The sequence below is a fragment of the Ornithorhynchus anatinus genome, chromosome 12 (genome assembly GCF_004115215.2).
Source record: "Ornithorhynchus anatinus isolate Pmale09 chromosome 12, mOrnAna1.pri.v4, whole genome shotgun sequence".
Taxonomy (NCBI): Eukaryota; Metazoa; Chordata; class Mammalia; order Monotremata; family Ornithorhynchidae; genus Ornithorhynchus; species Ornithorhynchus anatinus.
Window position 1 is genome coordinate 19,938,975 of NC_041739.1, and position 20,927 is coordinate 19,959,901.

The following is a 20,927-nucleotide window of genomic DNA, read 5'->3' on the forward strand; positions in this document are numbered from 1 at the left end:
GTAAGTGAAAGAAAATCAAATAATTCCCAAGGCATTCTAATTGGTGAAATAAGTTTTTTTCTCACTTTTCATTTTAGCTTGGTTTGATGAAGCCTTTATGCCAAAGGGGAACCTTTGAAAAGTAAACAGCTTATGGAATTTTTTATACGTAAAAGAAAGAAAGGATTACAATGAGACCCTAAGCTCACTGTGGGCAGGGAATGTGTCTCATATTGTATTCTCCCAAGTGCTTAGTGCAGTGCTCTACACACAATAAGCGCTCAATAAATATGATTGAGTAAATCTGGTCCTAGAAGTAACAGAAATTAGGTACCTGATTCAAGATACAGAAATAATCTCTGTAAACAAGCAAGCAAGCTATTTGAGCTTTTCAGTGTCAAAGATTTAATTGGAGAAACAAAATGAAGCACAAAGAGCTTGTAACAGGTTTCAAGCAGCACCCACAAATTAGCAGCAAGAATGGAACTTGAGGAGCCCCTTTAAGAGAGTTACCAAAATTTTCTGGGATTCCCAGGACTACAAGACAATGGGCTCTATTTGGGTTATAATGCAGCTGGATTTTTTAGTGTTCATTAATTCTTCACATCAAAACCAGTGCAGAAATAGCAAAGTAGCTCTAAAATAAAATGGTAACCAAATCCCCTATTTTAAGCTACAAATATGCACAATATATAGGAAAGAAGTTGAGAAATATTAATCCTCACCATGCTGTTCCTAAGAGCAGTTGCACTGAAGTTCAATGTAAGGCCAGGCTCTGTAATTAAACGTGGCAAAAAGAAGGAAAACGACTCCAACTCCTCAGATTTCTGTGGCTGAGCAAACTGAGTCATCCCCAAAACATTCCTCCTGTTTAATTGGTGAAGAAAGAAAGGTTTTAGAGGAATGTTTTAACCCAAAGGCCTTTTGTCTTTTGACCTGCATTTATACAGCATTTCTTGGCAAAGGAAAAACAATTTAGAAAGGGTCCCTTTAGCAGTTTTTTTGTTTGCTTTTTACAAATAATTTAAAAAAAAACCCACGCAGGACAGCACTCTACTGAGGAAGGGGCTCTTTACGGAGGAAAGGGCTCACTCCATCTTTGAACACACCTGCAGACTTCACCACTTTTGATTTTCTGCCACCTTCTGAACAATCTGTTTGCAAGCTCAGAATCCACATTCCACGTAGAATGGTCCAGAGAAAGGCTCTCTTGCCAATGACGACTTGCTGTAAGTGAGAACAGATTTCATTTTTACATTCACAGAAAATATGACTCAAGTCAATTCAGTTCATTTCCCACTTATTGAGCACTCACAGGACACATGGCACTGAACTGGGAGCAGAGAGTGGAAATTATAAGTCATTCTCAGAAAGAACCAGGTCTTCTCTCCAACTAAGAATGCCATAAAGTGAAAATTCCACTTCTTTCCAAACATAACTCTTTCATTCCCATTCATTAAGTTGCAAATGACACAATCAAAACAAGCTGGATACCTACAAACTGGTTCCAAATTGTATTTTTTCATTACCATTTATACCCAGGGGTCATGAAAACCCGTTATCTTTAAATCAGAACTGTTTCTCCAGCCTTAATCATCAATATTAGTAATAATGACACCTGAGCCCTCATTTTATGACTTACCAGCATTTTTCAAACAATGCTTTCATAATCAACTTTTTTAAATGGGTAGAGTATGGTTCTGAAATGTAAGTTCAAAGTGGAAGTGAAATTGTAGAGTATGATCACAAGTTTGATTTCCACTACCAGCTAACCTTCTTGACCAGCTCCTCACAGTACTTAAATTATCGCTCAATAAATAATAATAAGCAACAAATTGGGCACTCAAAGGTGGCAGAAACTCTTTAAAGGCATGATAATGGACTACAGCGAGTTAATGTCTCCAAAGTACCAGAGAGTAACTCAGGCTTTGAATGAAACCTGACCACATTGTCTACATTTTCAACCTAGATTCTTCATTTTTATGGAGAAATTAACATTTTTAAAATGCATAAATATGCCCATTATTGGCACATTATGTGCCATCCTTTGGGGGAGGTCTTCACTGAGTCTTACAGGTGAGTGGAATGTTGTGCCCACGTGGCACCTGGTGGATTGGGGGCAAACTCCAGGGACGGGGAGAAAACCATTCCTTCTTGCCATAGCTGCATGAGGTGCTGTTGCAGCTCCCTTTTCTCCTCCTGGTCGAACCCATGCACACTCACAGTCAAACACGGACAAGCTTACCATAGGCACTTCCCCAGGTGTCTGTCTGATCCGGGAGGATCAGAGCGGCTTCAGAGCCCCACAGAGGGTAGGAATATGTGGCCAGGGCCTCCCTCACCACTGTTTCAGGCTGGGCTGAAATCCAACTGGATCCCGTAGGGATCGAATCAGTCTGTCAGCCAGCGGTGGAGGCAAGACAGCAGCTGCAGTGGGCTCCCTGGCTTTGTCACTGCCCTGTCCCAGCTGCAGAAAAGACTGGATTCTCATACCAGCTCCTGGAAAAATCGGTCAGCTATTGACACACATCTTTTCTTTTCACAGGGGCTGCTCCAGTGTGTTCTATACTGGGTAAGAATTTCACTTTCTCTTTGGGTGTGTGAGTAGATGTGTGTGTCCGGCTGCATGGTTTTCGGGTGGAATGAGTGGGTGTGCTGTGGCCGGAGAGGAGGGATGAAAAGGGGATACCAGGAAGAGGGGAAGAAGGGAAAAGGGGAATCTGAGGGAAGTAGAGTGTAGAAGAGAGGTAGCAATGAGGCCAGAAGGAAGAAGGCTGTGGAGGAGGACCTGGTGAAAATAGTGAGAGAAGAGAACCCAGAGCCTGACATTTCTGATTGGTAATTACTAATTTGTCTGACAGTTCCAAACCGTAGAACTTGTGAAAGTCTAAACAAACAGAAAACTTACTTGTATTTGATTTTTCCAAGTAATAGTGCAGGCCACAGTGTGCTACCACTTCAAAACCAAGAGGCCCCTCCTAGAATAAAAAGCAATACATGACTACCTTCCACAGAAATCAACCAGTGGTATTTATTGAGCGCTTACTATATACAAAGCACTGTACTAGGCACTTGGGAGAGTACAATACAACAGAAACAGTAGACCCGTTCCTTGTCCACAATGAAAAAAGAAACACCCAAACACACTCAAACAGAAACGAACTACCAGGCTCTACAATCACTATCAGGGCATAACAATCTGGCCTCAGATGTCTTATTTTTTAATAGTCTTCTCTTTTTGCCCTACTGTAGCTAGTCTTCCTCTACAGTCAGCATACGAGGGGAAGAGCATGAAATGCAAACCCTCCTCTTTTCAAGTAGGCCATTACTCTGATGATGATGAATGTATAGCACAGCACCAGTTCGGGCCAAATCTACACCAGCAATACTGGTAAATTTCAGAGATTTTCAATAAAACAAACATATCAGTGACCATGAGGTTGCAAAAAAATTACTTCCAAGGAAAGATTTTAATAATATGCAAATAATAAAACAGTAGCAATGGGACCTCGTGGAAAGATCATAGGACTGGGAGCGAGGTTCTGGGTTCTGATCCTGGCTCTACCATTTGCATGCTTTATGACCTTGGATAAGTTACTTTAGTTTTCTGTGCTTCAATTTCAATCTGTAAAATGAGGCTTAAACACCTATTCTCCCCCACCCCCCCCTTAGATTGTGAACCCTTTGTGGGACAGGAACTGTGTTTGACTTGACTACCTTGGTGGTTGCTCATCCAAATCCAACAAACTCCTCACTATTGGCTTTAAAGCACTTAATCACCTTGCCCCCTCCTATCTCACCTCACTACTCTTCTATTACAACCCAGCTCACACACTTCATTCCTCTACTGCTAACCTTCTCACTGTACCTTGATCTCGTCTATCTCACTGCCAACCTCTCGCCCACATCCTACCTCTGGCCTGGAACACCCTCCTTCCTCATATCAGACAGATAATTTATCTCCCCCACTTCAAAGCCTTTTTGAAGGAACATCTCTTCCAAGAAGCCCTCCCTGACTAAACCCACCTCTCTTCTCCCACTTCTTTCTGCATCATCCTGACTTGCTCCCTTCATTAATCCTCCTTCCCATCCACACAGCACATACATAAACTACAGCTGTAGTTTATTTATTCATATTAATGTTCATCTCCCCCTCTAGACTGTGAGTTCGTTGTGGGCAGGGAACGTGTCAGTTTGTTGTACTCTCCCAAGTGCTTAGTACAGTGCTTTGCATACAGTAAGCGTTCAATAAATATGACTGAATGAATGAACTGTGCCTTCCTCAGTGCTTAGTATGGTGCTTGATACATAGGAAGCACTTGGCAAAAACAGAATTATTATTAAAACAATTTATATAAGGTTAGTATAAAAAAACCCAAAAGATGGGAGATGTTCATTGTCTTCTTTCTCTGTCACCAGATGGAACGAGAATGATATTAGCAGAGCATAATCTAGACAAAGTGCATTAACAGGAAATATTTCTTAATGGCCTGCGCTTTCAGATTACAGTCATCTCTCAAAGAAATGCCAGCAACAAGACAAATGGCATTACTTATAAGTAAAATATACAAAGTTTCAGAAAATACACTGTGCAAAATAGTCCAAATAGCGCTATAGCTGGATGATGAAGACAGCATTTTAAATAAGGCAACTACTTTTATTCAAGAATTTGTTTTCCCAAAACAAAAACTGAAATACCTAGAAGTGCAATGTAGATTCTTTCAGAACATTATCAGAGCAACCCAAGACACACAGAGTTTTAAATCCTAATATATATACGTGTATATATACACACATACACACACACACACACACACACACAGAAAATAGATACTCTTATTCTATATACAGTACCTTGGACAGGGCTGAGTAAATCTGTAGAGGTATTGCAAATATGACACCCATGTCAGTGGTCAAAAAAACATGGGTAAATATATTTACTGCAGTATTTTTAACACCAAATTTCAAAGAAAATATATTCCAACAGCCTGGAGGTAGAAATAAGGGGCCAGTGAAATTCACAATCTAAAATGAAACAATTGGAACAGATTAATTATTTCACTGATTTTTAATTCTATCAAATCCCTTAATTATAGCATCAATATTTGAATTTGCATTTCATAGGTCCTTTCAATCTTAAAAGCGTTTTTCATAATACTCATGCCTCTCAGGCATGGAGACTGCATATAACGGCTAAGACGTCAAAGGGGGCGATCATCACACTGTGCCTCAAATCTAACATTGCCACTTACAGAAACAGAATCCGGGGGAGTGGCACCATTGGTCTGTTGCAGCAATATTTTATGCTCTTCACACTGTATGCCTAAGAAGGTGGGAGTGATAGCACCAGCAGTGTGAGACACTGCCAGTCCACTTACCCACCAGATCGCTGAAGCATGTGGCTGGGAGACAAGTTGCCCAGTCCCCACCCCTTTGGGCTTTCCACTAACCTCTGCCCCACCCCAGGAAGGGGGAAGAGAAACCAGTACATGAAGTCCCCACCAGGCCCCATCTCCACTGAACCACCTACTTAGATAGTAAGCCCCACGTGGGACAGGGGCTGTGGTTTGACCTGATTAATCTGTATCTATCCCAGCGATTAGAACAGGGCTTGACACCCAGCAAACACTTAACGAATGCCATAATAACAAATACCATAATAATAGTCACTGAGTCCTGCAACTCAGGATAAAAGCTGCTCAGCCTCAATCTTCCTGGGACTTCCCACCAGCCCAGGAAGGGGGAAGATGATGCTGGGATGGGTTGGGGGGGTGTTTGTGGGGGGTGTGGAGGTGAGTCCCTCTCAACCCTTGGAATGTTGGGAAAGCTATGACTGTGACTGTTATGACCGTTGGACTGAGCCACGGGGACCCTGAAAATCTGCTCCTCAACCCCCTGACCACTACTGCTCTTACTGTATTGACCACTGCCTCTGACGTTGTTTTTGTATTGTTTCATCCTCTTGTGATATGATTGCATCTACCCCAGTGCTTAGGACATGGTGAGCTCTTAAATACCACAATTATTATATATCTGTGGCCAGTCCACTTTTCAAAAAGTAATGTGGCCCGGTGGAAATAACATAAGCCTGGAAGTCATAGGACCTGGGTTCTAATCCCCTCTACCACTTGCCTGCTTGTTGATTTGGGCAAGTCATTTAACTTCCCTAGGTCCCGGTTCCTCATTGGTAAAATGGGGATTAAATACGGGACTGTGAGCCTCATGTGGGATGGGGACTTGTGTATGACCTGATTATCTTGCATCTACCCCAGAACTGAGTACGGTGTTGGCAGAGAGTAAACACTTAGCAAACAGCACTATTATTATTATTATTCCCCTTTATTCTTAGATTATGCAACAGGTCCACGGGGGAATACTGAAAAGAAGCTGGCTAACACAGCAACGATTACCACAGCCAACATCTCCTGGGTAATAGCTCTTGTGGTACAATACTAGCAGTGTGCTGCAGTCACTTTGGCTTATGGTGGATCAATTCTACAAAAAAAAACATTTTCCAGCATTGTATAATGTGCTGCAGCCCTGCCTATTAGCTCTTGGCATTCCATTTCTCTTTGGGGACCTGACTAGCTGGGGAAAGTAAGTGTCAGCGGTGCTCTGCAATGCACAAGCACTACAAAATCAATTCCTCCATTGCTGGTTCTTTTTCCTGAATTCTCAAGGCATTTGGATAGGAGACTCCATTATATCGTACCATTTCAAACACAATGTTTTCTATTCTAATTGAAGTAGTAAGTCCTTGGAAGAAGTATACAATAGAAAAAATACTGCTCTTCATATTTAGCTGGGACTTTATGTCTTTTTTTGCAGGAAAAAAAATCTCCAAATTGCCTTGCTACATCCTTCAATGAAATGAGACATTTATCAGTGAGCCATGGCAAAAATCTAGTGAGGCACAATAATAATGTTGGTATTTGTTAAGCGCTTACTATGTGCACAGCACTGTTCTAAGCGCTGGTGTAGATACAGGGTAATCAGGTTGTCCCACATGAGGCTCACAGTTAATCCCCATTTTACAGATGAGGGAACTGAGGCACAGAGAAGTTAAGTGACTTGCCCATAGTCACAGAGCTGACAAGTGGCAGAGCCGGGAGTCCAACTCATGACCTCTGACTCCGAAGCCCAGGCTCTTTCCACTTAGCCACGATAAGTCATCTCAATGATAGGGAAGCAGTGTGGCCTACTGGAAAGAGCACGGGCCTGGGAGTCAGAAGTTGTGGGTTCTAATCCTGGCTCCGCCACTTGTCAGCTGTGTGACGTTGGGCAAGTCGCTTAACTTCTCTGTGCCCGTTACATCATCTGTAAAATGGGGATGAAGACTGTGAGCTCATCATGGGACAATCTGATTACCTTGTATCTACTCCAGAGCTTAGAACAGTGCTTGGCACATAGTAAGGGTTTAACAAATACCAGTATTATTATTACTATTATTATATATCTGATGCATTGTTAAAAATTAAGCTGACAGATAACATTTTCTCAAAAGCATTCCAAAGAGAGCATGTTCCAATATAGGCTGTCAAATCCAAATTACACTAGCAACTTAACTTCTAATCTATAGACTAGAAACTGTGATACCATAAACTTGGAATATATTTTACCTAAAATACATACCTTTAAAATATGCTTGGCTTCCTTGGGAACAAACACATCATTTAATATGACACTGTGGTTAAAATGATTAGTCAGCCAGACTGACCAAAAGCCAAATGTGCTCTGAAGAGTCTCTATGTGAAACTGGGCCTCAGAAGGGTCAATTCCAAAATACCTGCAAAGTGAAATGAAGCACACAATTGATAAACATGCCACTGCTCCTGGAATCTAACACAGCCATCTCCAAATAGGCCAACAATGGTTTCTTGGCATATCTACAATTTGGGATGGCTCAGGAGTGAATTATCATTAGGGGTTATTAGGGGGCTGGCCTCCCCATCTTTTCTGGGACTCATCTTCAGGCTTGAAGGTTTTCTGTAGCTGGTTAGCACCACCAGGAGCAGAGAAGACTTGAAATTCAAAACATGCCTATTTACTATCTTGTTAGCGATTCTGATCAAATTTTTGGGGAATTCCATTGAATCAAGTTACCTTATTTCTGATCATTACGAAAAATTGAGAAAAATCGACCGTTTTATAAAAGTCTGGGAAAAAAACAAGATATTACCTGCTTTTTAAAAGGAAGAATGAACCTACCCTTTCACCACAGGATGGGAAAAACATGCTTTTAGAGTTGCAGTGCCTTCCAAGAAATTTCTGTTCACTTCACCAGAATAACTAGTTTCACTGTCACATGATGAAGCTGTTTCAAGAAAAAGCAGAGAAATAAATGAAGCACAAGTACCTTGGTTCCTGTAAATCCTGAAGAGACATATAAAACACCACCAAGTAGAAACTCTAATACCACAAAGCCAACTCTATACCCTTCCCTCTAGACTCATCTTTAGTGACAGAACCCTGGCTGATCCTTGTTTTTTAGTCAAACCTCTTTTTTTTGCTCTTTTCAAAGACACTGCCACACTTTCTTTGGGAAAAAAAAATCACACCCCTTATATTTTCTCTCTGGATACCTTTGTTCAAGAAAAACAGCAGTACAGTCCCTTAAGTTGGAAAAAGACGTAAGAATGAAGGTGGAGGCGGAACACAGGCAACCAAGGAAACAAAGAAGAAAGTCTGACCAGTGAACAGGTGGAGTTCAAGAAGACAAAAGTGGACATGTATTTCAGTAAGACCCTTCTTAACCTACTCATACTACAACAATACCTGGAGAATAAATTTTGTCCTCTGATGCTGACATGTGACCTCTCAGCTTCATTGAGATATGCATTTAAGAAGCCAAAGACAGGATTTTAAGTATACTACAAAAAAGGCAAGCACATTGCATTCAACCTGAAAAGTATGTGGTGGCACCTTTAATAATAATAATAATAATAATAATTATGGCATTTGTAAAGGGTTTATTATGTGCCGAGCACTGTTCTAAGCGCTGGGGTAGATACAAGGTAATCAGGTTGTCCCATATGGGGCTCACAGTCTTCATCCCCATTTTACAGATGAGGGAACTGAGGCACAGGGAAGTTGAGAAGCAGCGTGGCTCAGTGGAAAGAGCACGGGCTTTGGAGTCAGGGCTCATGAGTTCGAATCCCAGCTCTGCCACTTGTCGGCTGTGTGACTGTGGGCAAGTCACTTAACTTCTCTGTGCCTCAGTTCCCTCATCTGTAAAATGGGGATTAAGACTGTGAGCCCCACGTGGGACAACCTGATTCCCCTATGTCTACCCCAGCGCTTAGAACAGTGCTCGGCACATAGTAAGCGCTTAACAAATACCAACATTATTATTATTATTATTATTAAGCGGCTTGCCCAAGGTCACACAGTGGCGGAGCCGGGATTAAAACCCACATCCTCTGACACCCAAGCCCATGCTCTTGCTACTAAGGTGAACATAATACCTTACCATTTTTTCTGACTTGCCTTAATAGAGTCCCTTAATCAACACTTCACTAAAGTTGATGTTGAAAACGATAGTGGTATTTCTCCTTATTTACCTCACCTCTCAGAACAAGTAAATCTGTATAACTGGATTAAACGCTTTCATAATCTCCAAACCTTAAATAATTTTAAAACAAATTACTTCTACTAAACCTTTAAACTATACTATAAAAATAACAAAGAGATTTTACTCTTAAACACTGTACCTTTACAAACAAAGGAAGCAACTTTTGTAAAGTTTGTTGTTGAAGTAGGCAGCAGTACAGATTCAAATTGCAGAGATAAAATATCCCTTTGTGGTAAATGATATACATCCTGTAACAAAAGAAACAATTGCTCATCCCATCTGCCATAGTAATTGTGGTACATGTTAACATGTGCTACGTACTGGGGTAGATACAATGCCATGAGATTGAACACTGTCCCACTGGGAGCTCACAATCTATTTTATCTCCACTTTAGAAATGAAGAAACTGGGACCCAGAGAGGTTAAACTGCTTGTCTGAGGTGACGCAGTTGTCCAGAGGCAGAGCTGGATCTAGAACCCAAATGCCTGCCTGCAAGTTGCACGCTCTTCCCACTAGGCCATTCTGAAGATCATTATGGTTTTGTGAATTTGTGAATGACCAAGAGCAAGTCCAGGTATGAAAAATGTGTTCCATGAGAAAGTGGTTAAGGAACTAGATTGTTTAGCCTGGAAATGGGCAGGTTTGGGGGCCACTTACTTTCAAGACTATAGAGGATTATATTGACAAAAGTTGGTGATGAACCATCCTCCATTCCCAGAGATTAAAAAACATGGAAATTTGCTATAGTGGTAGTAACAGAGATGTTCAGACACCAGCAAGAGCTTCTTGACTGTCAGGGTAATTATACCCTGGAACAGGTTATCATGGAAACTTGAGGAACACCATCCTTCGGTAGCCCGACAAATTAGTTGCACACGGACAAGATAATTCCTCGTGTAAAGCAGGTTTTCATAATTTACTCAACTATAAAAGTAATTTGCTGAAATGCATTTTCATTTATAAGACTTTCTAGTAACGTTTACGGAAGCAAGGCAAGCCAACAAAGGATATTACGGCTTGAAAGGAGTGAGAGAAGTCACTTAGCCATTCCATGACCTTAGGATCACACATGAACCAATCAAAGTAGATGAGACTCAACCATATCTTTAGAGTCAGTCCATCTGCTCCGCTCCCTCTAGAGAAAGACTCTCTAGTTTCCTAATCCAACTTAATATCTCAAAATTACTTTTTAAATAAACATGCCCTTATAAAATTTCTAATTTGTTTGAGAGTTTATATATATATTATACATATACATATATATCACACACATACACACACGTGAATAAATGTATATATATGGTTACCTGTATCCATAATACGCTGTTCCCTGAATGCAATATATACACATCTATTGTGGATTCATCTGTATAAAGAATTGAGGCAATGTGATTAAATAAAGAGGTCTACTTTCTCACATGTTAATATTATAACTGAAATACAGATTTTTTTTCCATCTAAGTGAATAGTGAGACTTTCCTTCTTATTTCTTGAAGCTTACGTTTAGAAAAATGACTACAAGAATGTGTAACTTGTAAATTCTGTTAGGAGTCTTCAGGGTCGTAAACCAAAGGCAAGAGTTTAAATAACCTAAGGCCTAGGGAAATAGACTACAAAACATGACTTGCTTTTAACCCTAGCCTACTGGGGTTTTATAAAAGGCTTGATTTTTTTTTTCTTACACGCATCACCTTCCATTACCTGAACTATAAAAGAGGATAACAATTTCTACATTTACAGCCTAAGACTGCTGCCGCCTCAAAATTGAAACAGACAGATTCACTGGGGTCACTAAGGCTTCATCAGGAAGTTGTAAGTGGATTGATCCCACCGCTATTTCTAAGAGCTCACAAAAAAGGCTGGAAAATGGATGCTCCAGCTAAGTCTTGACCCTAGCACAGTTAAGGACTTCAGCACAAAGATAAAATGTTTCCTTTAAAAAAAAAAAGAGCCAATATAAATACCGTAATTGAATCCCTGGCCCCTAATCATCTGATTTCCTTCTTCCAAATTAAATTAGACAGTAGCACTAAATATTCTTCCTCTCTAAATGCCACCCATGAAAATAGCTAGCTCTGCATTTTGGATTGGTCAAATTTGGGAAAAAAATTAATAAAGTATACTGGGAGGCATTCCTTGCACAACTCCTCTTCAAACCATCCTGCACTCTGTGACCCAGATCATCGTCCAAGAACTCCATCAAAATGTTTCATTCACTGCCTCAAACGTCTCCAATGATTACCCGTTTCTATAACAAACAGAAACCTTTTTTTTGGTATGGTACTTAATAATAATAATAATGATGGTATTTGTCAAGAGCTTACTACGTGCCAAGCACTGTTCTAAGCGCTGCGGTAGATACAACATAATCAGGTTGAGCCACGGGGAGCTCAAAGTCTTACTCCCCATTTTACAGATGAGGTAACTGAGGCACAGAGAAGTTAAGCAACTTACCCAAGATCAAACACCAGACAAGTGGCAGAACCAGGATTAGAACCCATGACCTCTGGCTCCTAAGCCCGTGCTTTTTCCAATAAACCACACTGCTTCTCATTATTTGTTAAACAGTATATGCTAAATGCTTAACTCTGTGTCAGGAACTGTACAGATACAAAGGGGTAGATACAAGCTAATCAGGTTGGACCCAGTCCACAGTCTCACATGGAGCTCACAGTCTTAACCCTCATTTTACTGATGAGATAACAGGTGCAGAGAAGTGACTTGCTCAAGGTCACACAACAAAGAAGTGGCAGAGCTGGCATCCTTCTGACTCCCACGCCCATGCTCTATCCATAGGCCATGCTGCTGTTCCTCAACTGCCCCTTTAGACTGTAAGCCTGTTGTGAGTTGTGTACAACTCTGTTACATTGTACTCTCCCAAGTGCTTAGGACAGTGCTCTGCACACAGTAAGTTCTCAACAGATGACTACTGACCATTGGCTTTCCAAGGTCTCTATCCACGTCTCCTTACTGTTCTGCTCTGTTCTCCCATTCCACTCCATATTACAGTGCTCAGTCCCACCAATCTAGCCTTCACTATACCTCACTCTCAGCTTTTCCACCTTCAGTGCACTCAGAGAACTCTTCTCCCCTCAAATCCGCCAAACCACATCCACCTCAACTTTCAAAAACTTTTCCAAAACACAACTTCCTACAGGAAGCATCCCCAAATACCCACCTAGTATTAATAACTGAGGTATTTCTTAAGCACTAACTATGTGCCAAACACTGTACTAAACACTGGGATTGATACAAGACAAGCAAATTGGACACAGTCCTTGTCCTGTGTAGGACTTACAGTCTAAGAGAGAGGGAAATCAGTTATTTCATTCCCATTTTACAAATGAGGAAACTGAGGTACCAAAACGTTAGTGACTTACCCAAGAGCCTGAAAGAAGGCAAGCATTAGATCTGGGATTAGAACCAGGTCCTCTGACTCCCAGGCTCGTGTTCTTTCCACTAAGGCATGTTTCCTCCACCCCGGTTATGTTATCCCATCAACCATACCCAGTACTTATGTGAATATTATAATAATGATAATTTTGGTATTTAAAGTGCTTACTCCATGCAAGGTACTGTACTAAGCGCTGTGGTGTATACAGTGAAATCAGGTTGCACATAGTCCCTGTCCCACATGGGCCTTACAGTCTCAATCCCCATTTTACAGATGAGGTAAATGAGGCACAGAAAAGTGAAGCGATTTACCCAAGGTCACACCACAGACAAGTGGCAGAGGCAAAATTAGAACCCAGGACCTTCTGACTCCCAAGCCCATGCTCTACTTTGTTTGTTCACTTTGTGCTTACTTTTGCTTTTACTAATTGTGTTCTATGTTTTCCCTCAGTTCTAGTCCAGGCATACAATTTGTGGCTGTTCTCCTTTGCTAGATAGTAAGCTCCTTGAGGACAGAGATATGTCTTCTACTTTCACTACATACTCCCAAGTGCCTCAATCAGTGCACAGCAGTTAGTGGATGATCAATAAATACAAATGAGGAGAATGAAATTATTTTTGTGGGAGAGATTCAAATTTGCCAAACTTTACAGACTTTGAGGGGGTCCATACTGTATCTTCTTTACAGGATTCCAGGAGGTAATTATTTGTAATTAGTCCATTAGTTAACAGAAAATTTAGAACTGCAAGGTATTATTTAATTAAACTTTCAATGTCATCAATATGGAAATGAAAAACATTGCCTTCAAATAATCAGTGAATATTTAAATACATTTGCAAACTAGCAAACCTTTTTCCTAACTGGTTACCATCAGATGGGGAAGGTCACACCCAGGTATTGCTTGGAATAGTTCACAGTTGCCTTTTCTTTCCCAAACTCGAATAGGCTTTGGAACTCTTTATTACTTCCCTCTGTTTACAGTTACTAAACTACTCCCAAGGGGATACTTTAGAACAGACATTCTGAATTAAGGCAATTTTTATTAAAGTAAAAACCCCAACCGCATGACTTTACCTGAGGCCTCAGTTCTGTCTGTAGCGACGTAAACAACAGAAAGATTATCTAGTAAATCTTCTTGGTATTCCTCAAATTCTTTTGGGGAGTTTTCCATTATGCTCATTTGTAGCAGCAATGCATCTTCAGATGTGAAGCAACAACTCTGGGGGATGAAAAAAGAGAGAAAACAAATTCCCAAACTCATCTCAATTATCACATATGCATGAAAACCAACAAATCTCGACGACTAGCTCAGCTGTCATCCCTGCTGGATGCATCAACAGAGGTTGGGAGATGGAGTTGAATGACATCCCCTCTTTTTACAAGGTCAGACTTGAGAACAGGCCTCTGACTGGGAGTTGTTAGGAAAGGCTGACTACCGCTCCTTGGGCTCCACCTATTAAATGCGAAACCAGAGAGGCTCCTGCATTAAAATGTACCGAAAACAGATAAGAAATAATACCATAAAAGGACAAAAGGTTAACAGGCCTAAAGAAAGATCTCAAGTAAATGAACAAAGCTATTTTGGGAATGGTTAGCTTGCTTCCTTTTTTTCTTCCTTTGGTAAACACGCTATATAAAGAAAGGCCTACGCTTTCAAGTTTAGCCTTAAGAAAGGGTCACTCTTAGTAGAAGTCAATTTTTAGCCCCAAAACCTGGCTATGAGCCCTCTACAAAAAAATGAAAACATGTACATATTTTACCTTGAGTTGCTGACACACATTATGTAAACTGCATTCTAGGCGAACTTGCAGTAGATTGGCATTAGTGGTTTCTGCCTAGAAGTTTAAAAGAAAAAAACAGACCTCAGACAGGAAGTCCAGATTAAGTAATCAATCTAACACAAATGGACAGTCAACCTACATTAGCCAGGAAGGATCACTTATCTTCATCATTCATATTTCATAAAAGCACAAATGTCCCTGCATCTTCAGCCATCTCCTCAAAAAGTCTTCAGTGACTATACGGATGTGTCTCTTCCCACCGAAGCATCAGTGGGGATGTTGCTATTGATAATATTTGGCTACACCCTATGGTGTGGCTGATGTGTAGAACACATCAAAGAAATAATAAATGTTCATTTACAAACCAGCAGTTACAGTACTTGGTTAAAATAATCTTGTGATTATATACCCAACTATTTTATGGGATTTTGGACTATTTAGTTATGGCCCTGGGAGTAAAAAGAGCAGGCCCTGTTTAAAAGAATGTCCCAGTACATACTTACAACCAAACAGTCCAGCTAGTATGACAAACCAGCTGGTATGACAAACCAGCTGCATAACCAACAGGTATAAATGGAAAGCTTAAAGGTCAATTGCCAATGAAACAATCAATCATTCATTCAATGTTCAGTTGCCAACAGAATCCACCGTGAATACTGATCCCTAACTTTTACTCTATCCCAACTCTGACCCCAACCCCAGATATAACCCTCACCCTAAGCCTAACTCTTGCCCCCATTGTAATTCCGCTCCGCCTCTTGTCTGCCGTATGACCTTGGGCAAGTCACTTCACTTCTCTGGGCCTCAGTTACCTCCTCTGTAAAATGGGGATTAAGGCTGTGAGCCCCACATGGGACAAGCTGACTACCCTGTATCTACCTGAACTCTTAGAACAATGGTTGGCACATAGTGTTCAACAAATATCACAATTATCATTACTATTTTTACCTTTTCTTCATGGAAACTAACTTGAATAAGGTGAAAAATGGGAGTTGTCACTTGAAGTTCAGAAAATCCATTTCTTTAAACAAGCAAGCAACATGCTCTTTGAAATTTTATAAGCTGCACTTTTTAGAGAGGATTTGACGTCAATCTGGTTCCTTTCTCTTGGTCATATGTGCCAGCCAGACTATATGCCCCTTCAATTTACTGTACAGCTCAACGGAAGCATAGTTGAAGTATGGGAGAACTGGGTGTACACAACACGTGTTTTCTGTGGATAAAACACTGTTGGGGAATTGGAATCGTTCTTCCAACAAAGCATGTCTGCCTGGATTAACTGTGATGTACGGGTCAAAGAAACGACTGTACATATGTACTCCACAGCCAAGGTGAATGCAAAATTTTCTCAAAAGCAGGGCTTTCACACGTGTAAAAGAAAACCCTAAATCACAACTAGTTTTCATTCCATTCCTGTAAGAAATATGAAGAAGAAAATGTTACAGAATCCCACAAGGGGGAGTGCTAAGTCCTTCATATTTTATCTGAACTTTAGGATTGAAAAAATAAAGTTCTAGCACAATTCTCAAAAGGGGAATCCTAAGCTGCAACTTTCTTCTACCAACACCTCCCTATAATTTTTTATTTATTCCAATTCTTCAATCTATAGTGAGAGCACATGAAATCACAAAAAAGTGAGCCCTTTTTACCAATCTTGTTTAGAGCTTTAATGAGGACACATCCTTTGCATTCATTTCTGCAAAAAACAGTACCTGATGAGAATGTGGTCAACTCCTCCCCTTCCTGTAGCAAAGTACAGGAATGGAAAAAGTGAATGAATTTGCCTCTCAAACTGTACTCAACGATGACAAAATAGTGGTTCTCGACCTTTTAGGCTGATGTGACAAAGATTCAGCCCCTTCCTTCATTTCACAGCACGTTTAAAGAACCACTCTCGAGTTGTAGGAGGCTAGGGAAAGGAGATCTTAAAGCTCCTGTGATTAAATTAAAGAAGGCAGCCTGACAATTCTACTTTAAGATACCCCCAGCATCCTAGTTTGAAAGCGTGCCATAAAGTACAGGAAAAGTGCTTTGATTTATCAGCCAGTTCAGAGAAAGTGTTGAGGACACCTGATTTGAGTGAACGACACAAGGAATCCCAAGCTGATCTTTTATTGAGAGTTTAGCCTTGGGAGAGGGTTCACAAGTAACCAGAGAAAAAGGTACAAGGCCAGCTTCAGGACATGTACCAATTTTAGCAGTGCTTGGGAACTTACAGACCAAGATGGGTCTACTTCACATCAGATTTGCCCTTTGGTTCTTTCAGGGCAAATGCAGTGTTGCAGCTGAGCGACGCATCAAGCAAAGAGCCATTTCAGGCGCTACAGGACAACGGCTTTGCGTGAATAGCCTTGGCCTCCATGGGCACCTTTATACGAAGTAAGAGGACCAGGACTCGCCTGTTTTCACTAGGAGAGCCCATCAGGACTCCATCCGTTGGTGGGGGAGATGATGATGGAGTCTTCCCCTGGGAACACTGGATAAGCCTCCATCTGTGGCATTAGGACCAAGAACTTGGGCAAAGGATTTGATTAGTGGTTTTCCCTGCACCACTTGTGCTCTCTCTTCTCTGCCAGTCACGTCCATGCTGGGGGAGAGAGGGCAATGAGCTAGCACTTGAGCAGGACTGAAGCCCTTGGCAGAGCACACATGAAGATCCGTTTTTATGTTGCTTTTTTAAAAAAAAAAAACAAATAAGCCAAAGTGACAACTGCAGAGTGCCAAAGCCATGCCAGGGTGCCGTGGTTCAGAGGGCAGTTGCGCTGGTCATCTCTGTGGTCTCTGCTACTACCGCTAGTCTGCTATTTTTCAGGATTCACACTGAGCCTGTCCACTTTGCCGAATGGCCTAAGTGGTTCTGCAGTCAGTAAGAGCCTTCCCCACTGATGGCATAGTCCCTTACAAGCTCTTCCCCCTGAACCAGCGGCACAGCTCTGGTGCGGATCCTGAAGCAGAGAAATCAATCAATGAAATGCCCAGAGAATGAGCAGCAGGCTGGAGAGGAGGTAAAGCAATCCACCCGGGTAATGCACACTCACAGTGCCAGCTATTTTTTACTTCCCACATTCAATCTTCCTTCTCCCGGCCTGGCCTTTGCCAACCAACCCACACCTGTGAAAAAAACATTCTGCTCCAGTCTGCCTTGCCACATCCTTCCCCTTCTATAAAGCACAATTCAAACCTCACACAAGTAGGAAGCTTTACCCATTTTCCAACTGCCTCCTTATTTTGTGATCCACTCCTCCACAACTCATTCTCAAAAATCTCCAGTGGTTGCCTATCAACCTCCATATCAAGCAAAAACTCCTCACTATTGGCTTCAAAGCTCTCTGTCACCTTACCCCTTCTTACCTCACCTCCCTTCTCTCCTTCTACATCCCAGCTCTCACACTCCACTCCTCTGGCAGAGTCCTCTGGACTCCAGGCCCTATCACCTCTGGCCTGGAATGCCTTCCCTCCTCAAATCCGCCTAACTAGCAAACCTCCCCCCTTAAAAGCCCTACTGAAAGCTCACCTCCTCCAGAAGGCCTTCCCAGACTAAGCCCCCCTTTTCCTCTGCTCTACCCCCCAGCACTGTGTATATATGTACATATTTATAATTATAATTCTATTTACTTTTATTAATGGTGTATATATCTATAATTCTATTTATTTATAATGATGCTACTGATGCTTATTTACTTGTTTTGATGTCTGTCTCCCCCCTTCTAGACTGTAAGCCCATCGTGGGCAGGGACTGTCTCTATTTGTTGATGAATTGTACTTCCCAAACACTTAGTCCAGTGCTCTGCACACAGTAAGCACTCAAAGAGCAGCATGGCATAGTGGGTAGAGCATGGGCCTGAAAGTCAGAAGGTAATAGGTTCTAATACCAGCTCTGCCACTTGTCTGCTGTGTGACCTTGGGCAAGTCTCTTCATTTCTCTGGCCCTCAGATGCCTCACCTGTAAAATGCAGATTGAGACTGTGAGCCCTATGTTGGGACAGGGACTATGTCCAACCTGATTTGCTTGTAGCCACCCCGGCACTTAGTAAAGGGCCTGGCACATAGTAAGTGCTTAACAAACACTAAAATTACTACTTTTTAATAAATACAATGGAATGAAAGAAATTATCATAATTATTTAGATCTACGTTACTGACTCTCTCTCTTGCCGGTCCTATTATGCAATAAGCTCCTTGAAGATAGACACTGTATTTATTATGTAGCCTAGTAATACTACTGGAAAGAGTCTGTAACTTAACTCCCTTTAACCTGAATAAAACAGAGCATATTTTACACAGGTTCACGCTACACTGCATTGTCTCAGAACTCTCACCTCTTGTAAATTAGATACAATAGACCTGAACAGACCGTGTAAAGCAGTAATGAGAGATCAGTTTAAGTTTTCGGCTTAACAATCAGCCTTCTTCTGAACCACTATCTTTTTTATCAGTCCTTCTATATCACCCAATCTCTTATCAATGATAGTTAAGCCCTTTCTATGTATCAAGCTCTCGGTCAAGCACTGAGATACAAAAAAAAAAACCATATGCGACACAACCTCTGGGCCACACACAGCTCACAGTCTAAGAGGGAGGGACAGCAAGTATTTGACCCGCATTTATCAGATGAGGAAATAGGTACAGGTCATTTAGCATGCAAGTGGCAGAGCCGGCACTTAGAACCCAGATCCCGTGATCCCCACACCCTGGTCTCTTCCACTAGTTGGAAAGCCTTCCTTTAAATACATTGTTTAGATCACACTGACTAAATCACATCGCTTATAGACTCATGGCCCCCTGAATCCCACAGAATATTCAAACGGCAAAATATTCATCTTCTACTGGCAGATGTTTTACTGGTATTTGTTGAGCCCTTACTATGTGTCAAACACTGTTCTAAGCGCTGAGGTAGGTACCAGTTAATTAGGCCAGATACAGTCCCCATCCCACATGGGGCTCACAATCTAAACAGGAGGAGAATCAAGCATTTAATCCCCATTTTACAGTTGAGAAAACTGAGGCAAAGTGAAGTTAAGTGACTTGCCCAAGGTCACACAGCAAACAAGTGGCAGAGCTGACTCCCAGGCCCCTGCTCTTTCCATTAGGCCATGCCGCTTTTGATCTTTGCCCTCAGTGATTGGTACCTGCAGAGGAAACATTTCAAAATCCCTTGCAGCTCCACGTCCGATGCAGGAAGGAGGCAGGAGTGAGACGGCTGCCGGAACAGCCATCCCTCCACTTTGCTGGACTGTCCAGGCCACCGTGCATGCAGACTCCCCCTTTCTCTTCCTTCCTTCCCTCCCACTCTGCCATTTCCCCCTGCCCCGGCACTCTAAATTCTGGAGAGGCAGCAGAGGTATCTGTGGCCCTTGAGCCTGGGACTTGGTGCTGGGCTATTAGTCAGAAGCTGTGGGGAGGGGCATTCTCCTCCCTTCCTTCTCTTGCTGTCACAGAGGAAGACAACGCGATCAGAGTGTGGGTGTGAGCGCTCAGCTCGCTCTCATCTGTTTGTCTCTATCACTGCCTTTGTAGAGTATCTAGCTCTCTCACCCTTTCCTCCTTTTCTCCCTCAAATTTAGCTGTTGCCCTCACCCCCGATGAAGATCCATCTGCTAACATCACGTCACCAAGGAAATGCAGTTCTCTTCACCGACTGATTTACAATATTAGCTACAACTAAAGGAAATGAATAACTGATTTTACAAACAACACATTAGTAATCGACAACTTTTAACGAGTATGTGGGCCTGCATGCATCGGAATGTGTGCGCACAAAATAAATGCAATTTTCCCTAACAAAACAGTTAACGTTTTTAAGGGCTGAGAGAACTGCTCTCCACATCTTTTTATAACAGAGTTCACTTTACACGGCCTTTCCACAGCACGTAATCCCAATTTTAAATCAGGAACAGCTGTGCTTCAAAAAGTGGAATCATTCTTTTGCATTATTATTAATCAGGTGGGCGCCTGATTTATTTTTAACACAAAGGGAATGCCTGCTTAGAAAAATACAAGTACAAATTAAAAGGAGAATACTGAGTCCAATCAAAAACAGGCTCTCTCCACCAGAAAATGGGGAAATCACAGCCCCAACAATTCTAGATAAACTGGAGAAACCTGTAGGAGGAGGCATGATTTGGGGCTGAGGAATTCTAAGGTGGAGGAAGGAGGAGGCACTGTTGGTTTTGTCTGAATAGTTTAGCGGAAAACCTATTTG

General features: G+C 41.7%; 1 protein-coding gene and 1 long non-coding RNA gene across 2 annotated transcripts in view; one reads left to right on the forward strand and one right to left on the reverse strand.

The window, feature by feature from the left end:
- Positions 1 to 20,927, reverse strand: part of TMEM131L (transmembrane 131 like) — a 146,676-nt gene that overhangs the window by 37,018 nt on the left and 88,731 nt on the right. The window contains exons 8-17 of the mRNA XM_007671809.3: positions 14,706 to 14,780; positions 14,020 to 14,164; positions 10,859 to 10,917; positions 9,690 to 9,798; positions 8,188 to 8,293; positions 7,612 to 7,765; positions 4,834 to 5,004; positions 2,888 to 2,957; positions 1,089 to 1,206; positions 705 to 846 (exon numbers count right to left, since the gene is read on the reverse strand). Coding sequence (XP_007669999.2) covers positions 705 to 846; positions 1,089 to 1,206; positions 2,888 to 2,957; positions 4,834 to 5,004; positions 7,612 to 7,765; positions 8,188 to 8,293; positions 9,690 to 9,798; positions 10,859 to 10,917; positions 14,020 to 14,164; positions 14,706 to 14,780 — 1,149 coding nt within the window. The remainder of the gene's footprint in view (positions 1 to 704; positions 847 to 1,088; positions 1,207 to 2,887; positions 2,958 to 4,833; positions 5,005 to 7,611; positions 7,766 to 8,187; positions 8,294 to 9,689; positions 9,799 to 10,858; positions 10,918 to 14,019; positions 14,165 to 14,705; positions 14,781 to 20,927) is intronic.
- On the forward strand, positions 5,787 to 17,420 carry LOC114815520. The gene is made up of 4 exons (XR_003763307.2): positions 5,787 to 5,980; positions 8,573 to 8,716; positions 9,946 to 10,125; positions 16,993 to 17,420. It is a non-coding gene; the product is annotated as an uncharacterized LOC114815520 (long non-coding RNA).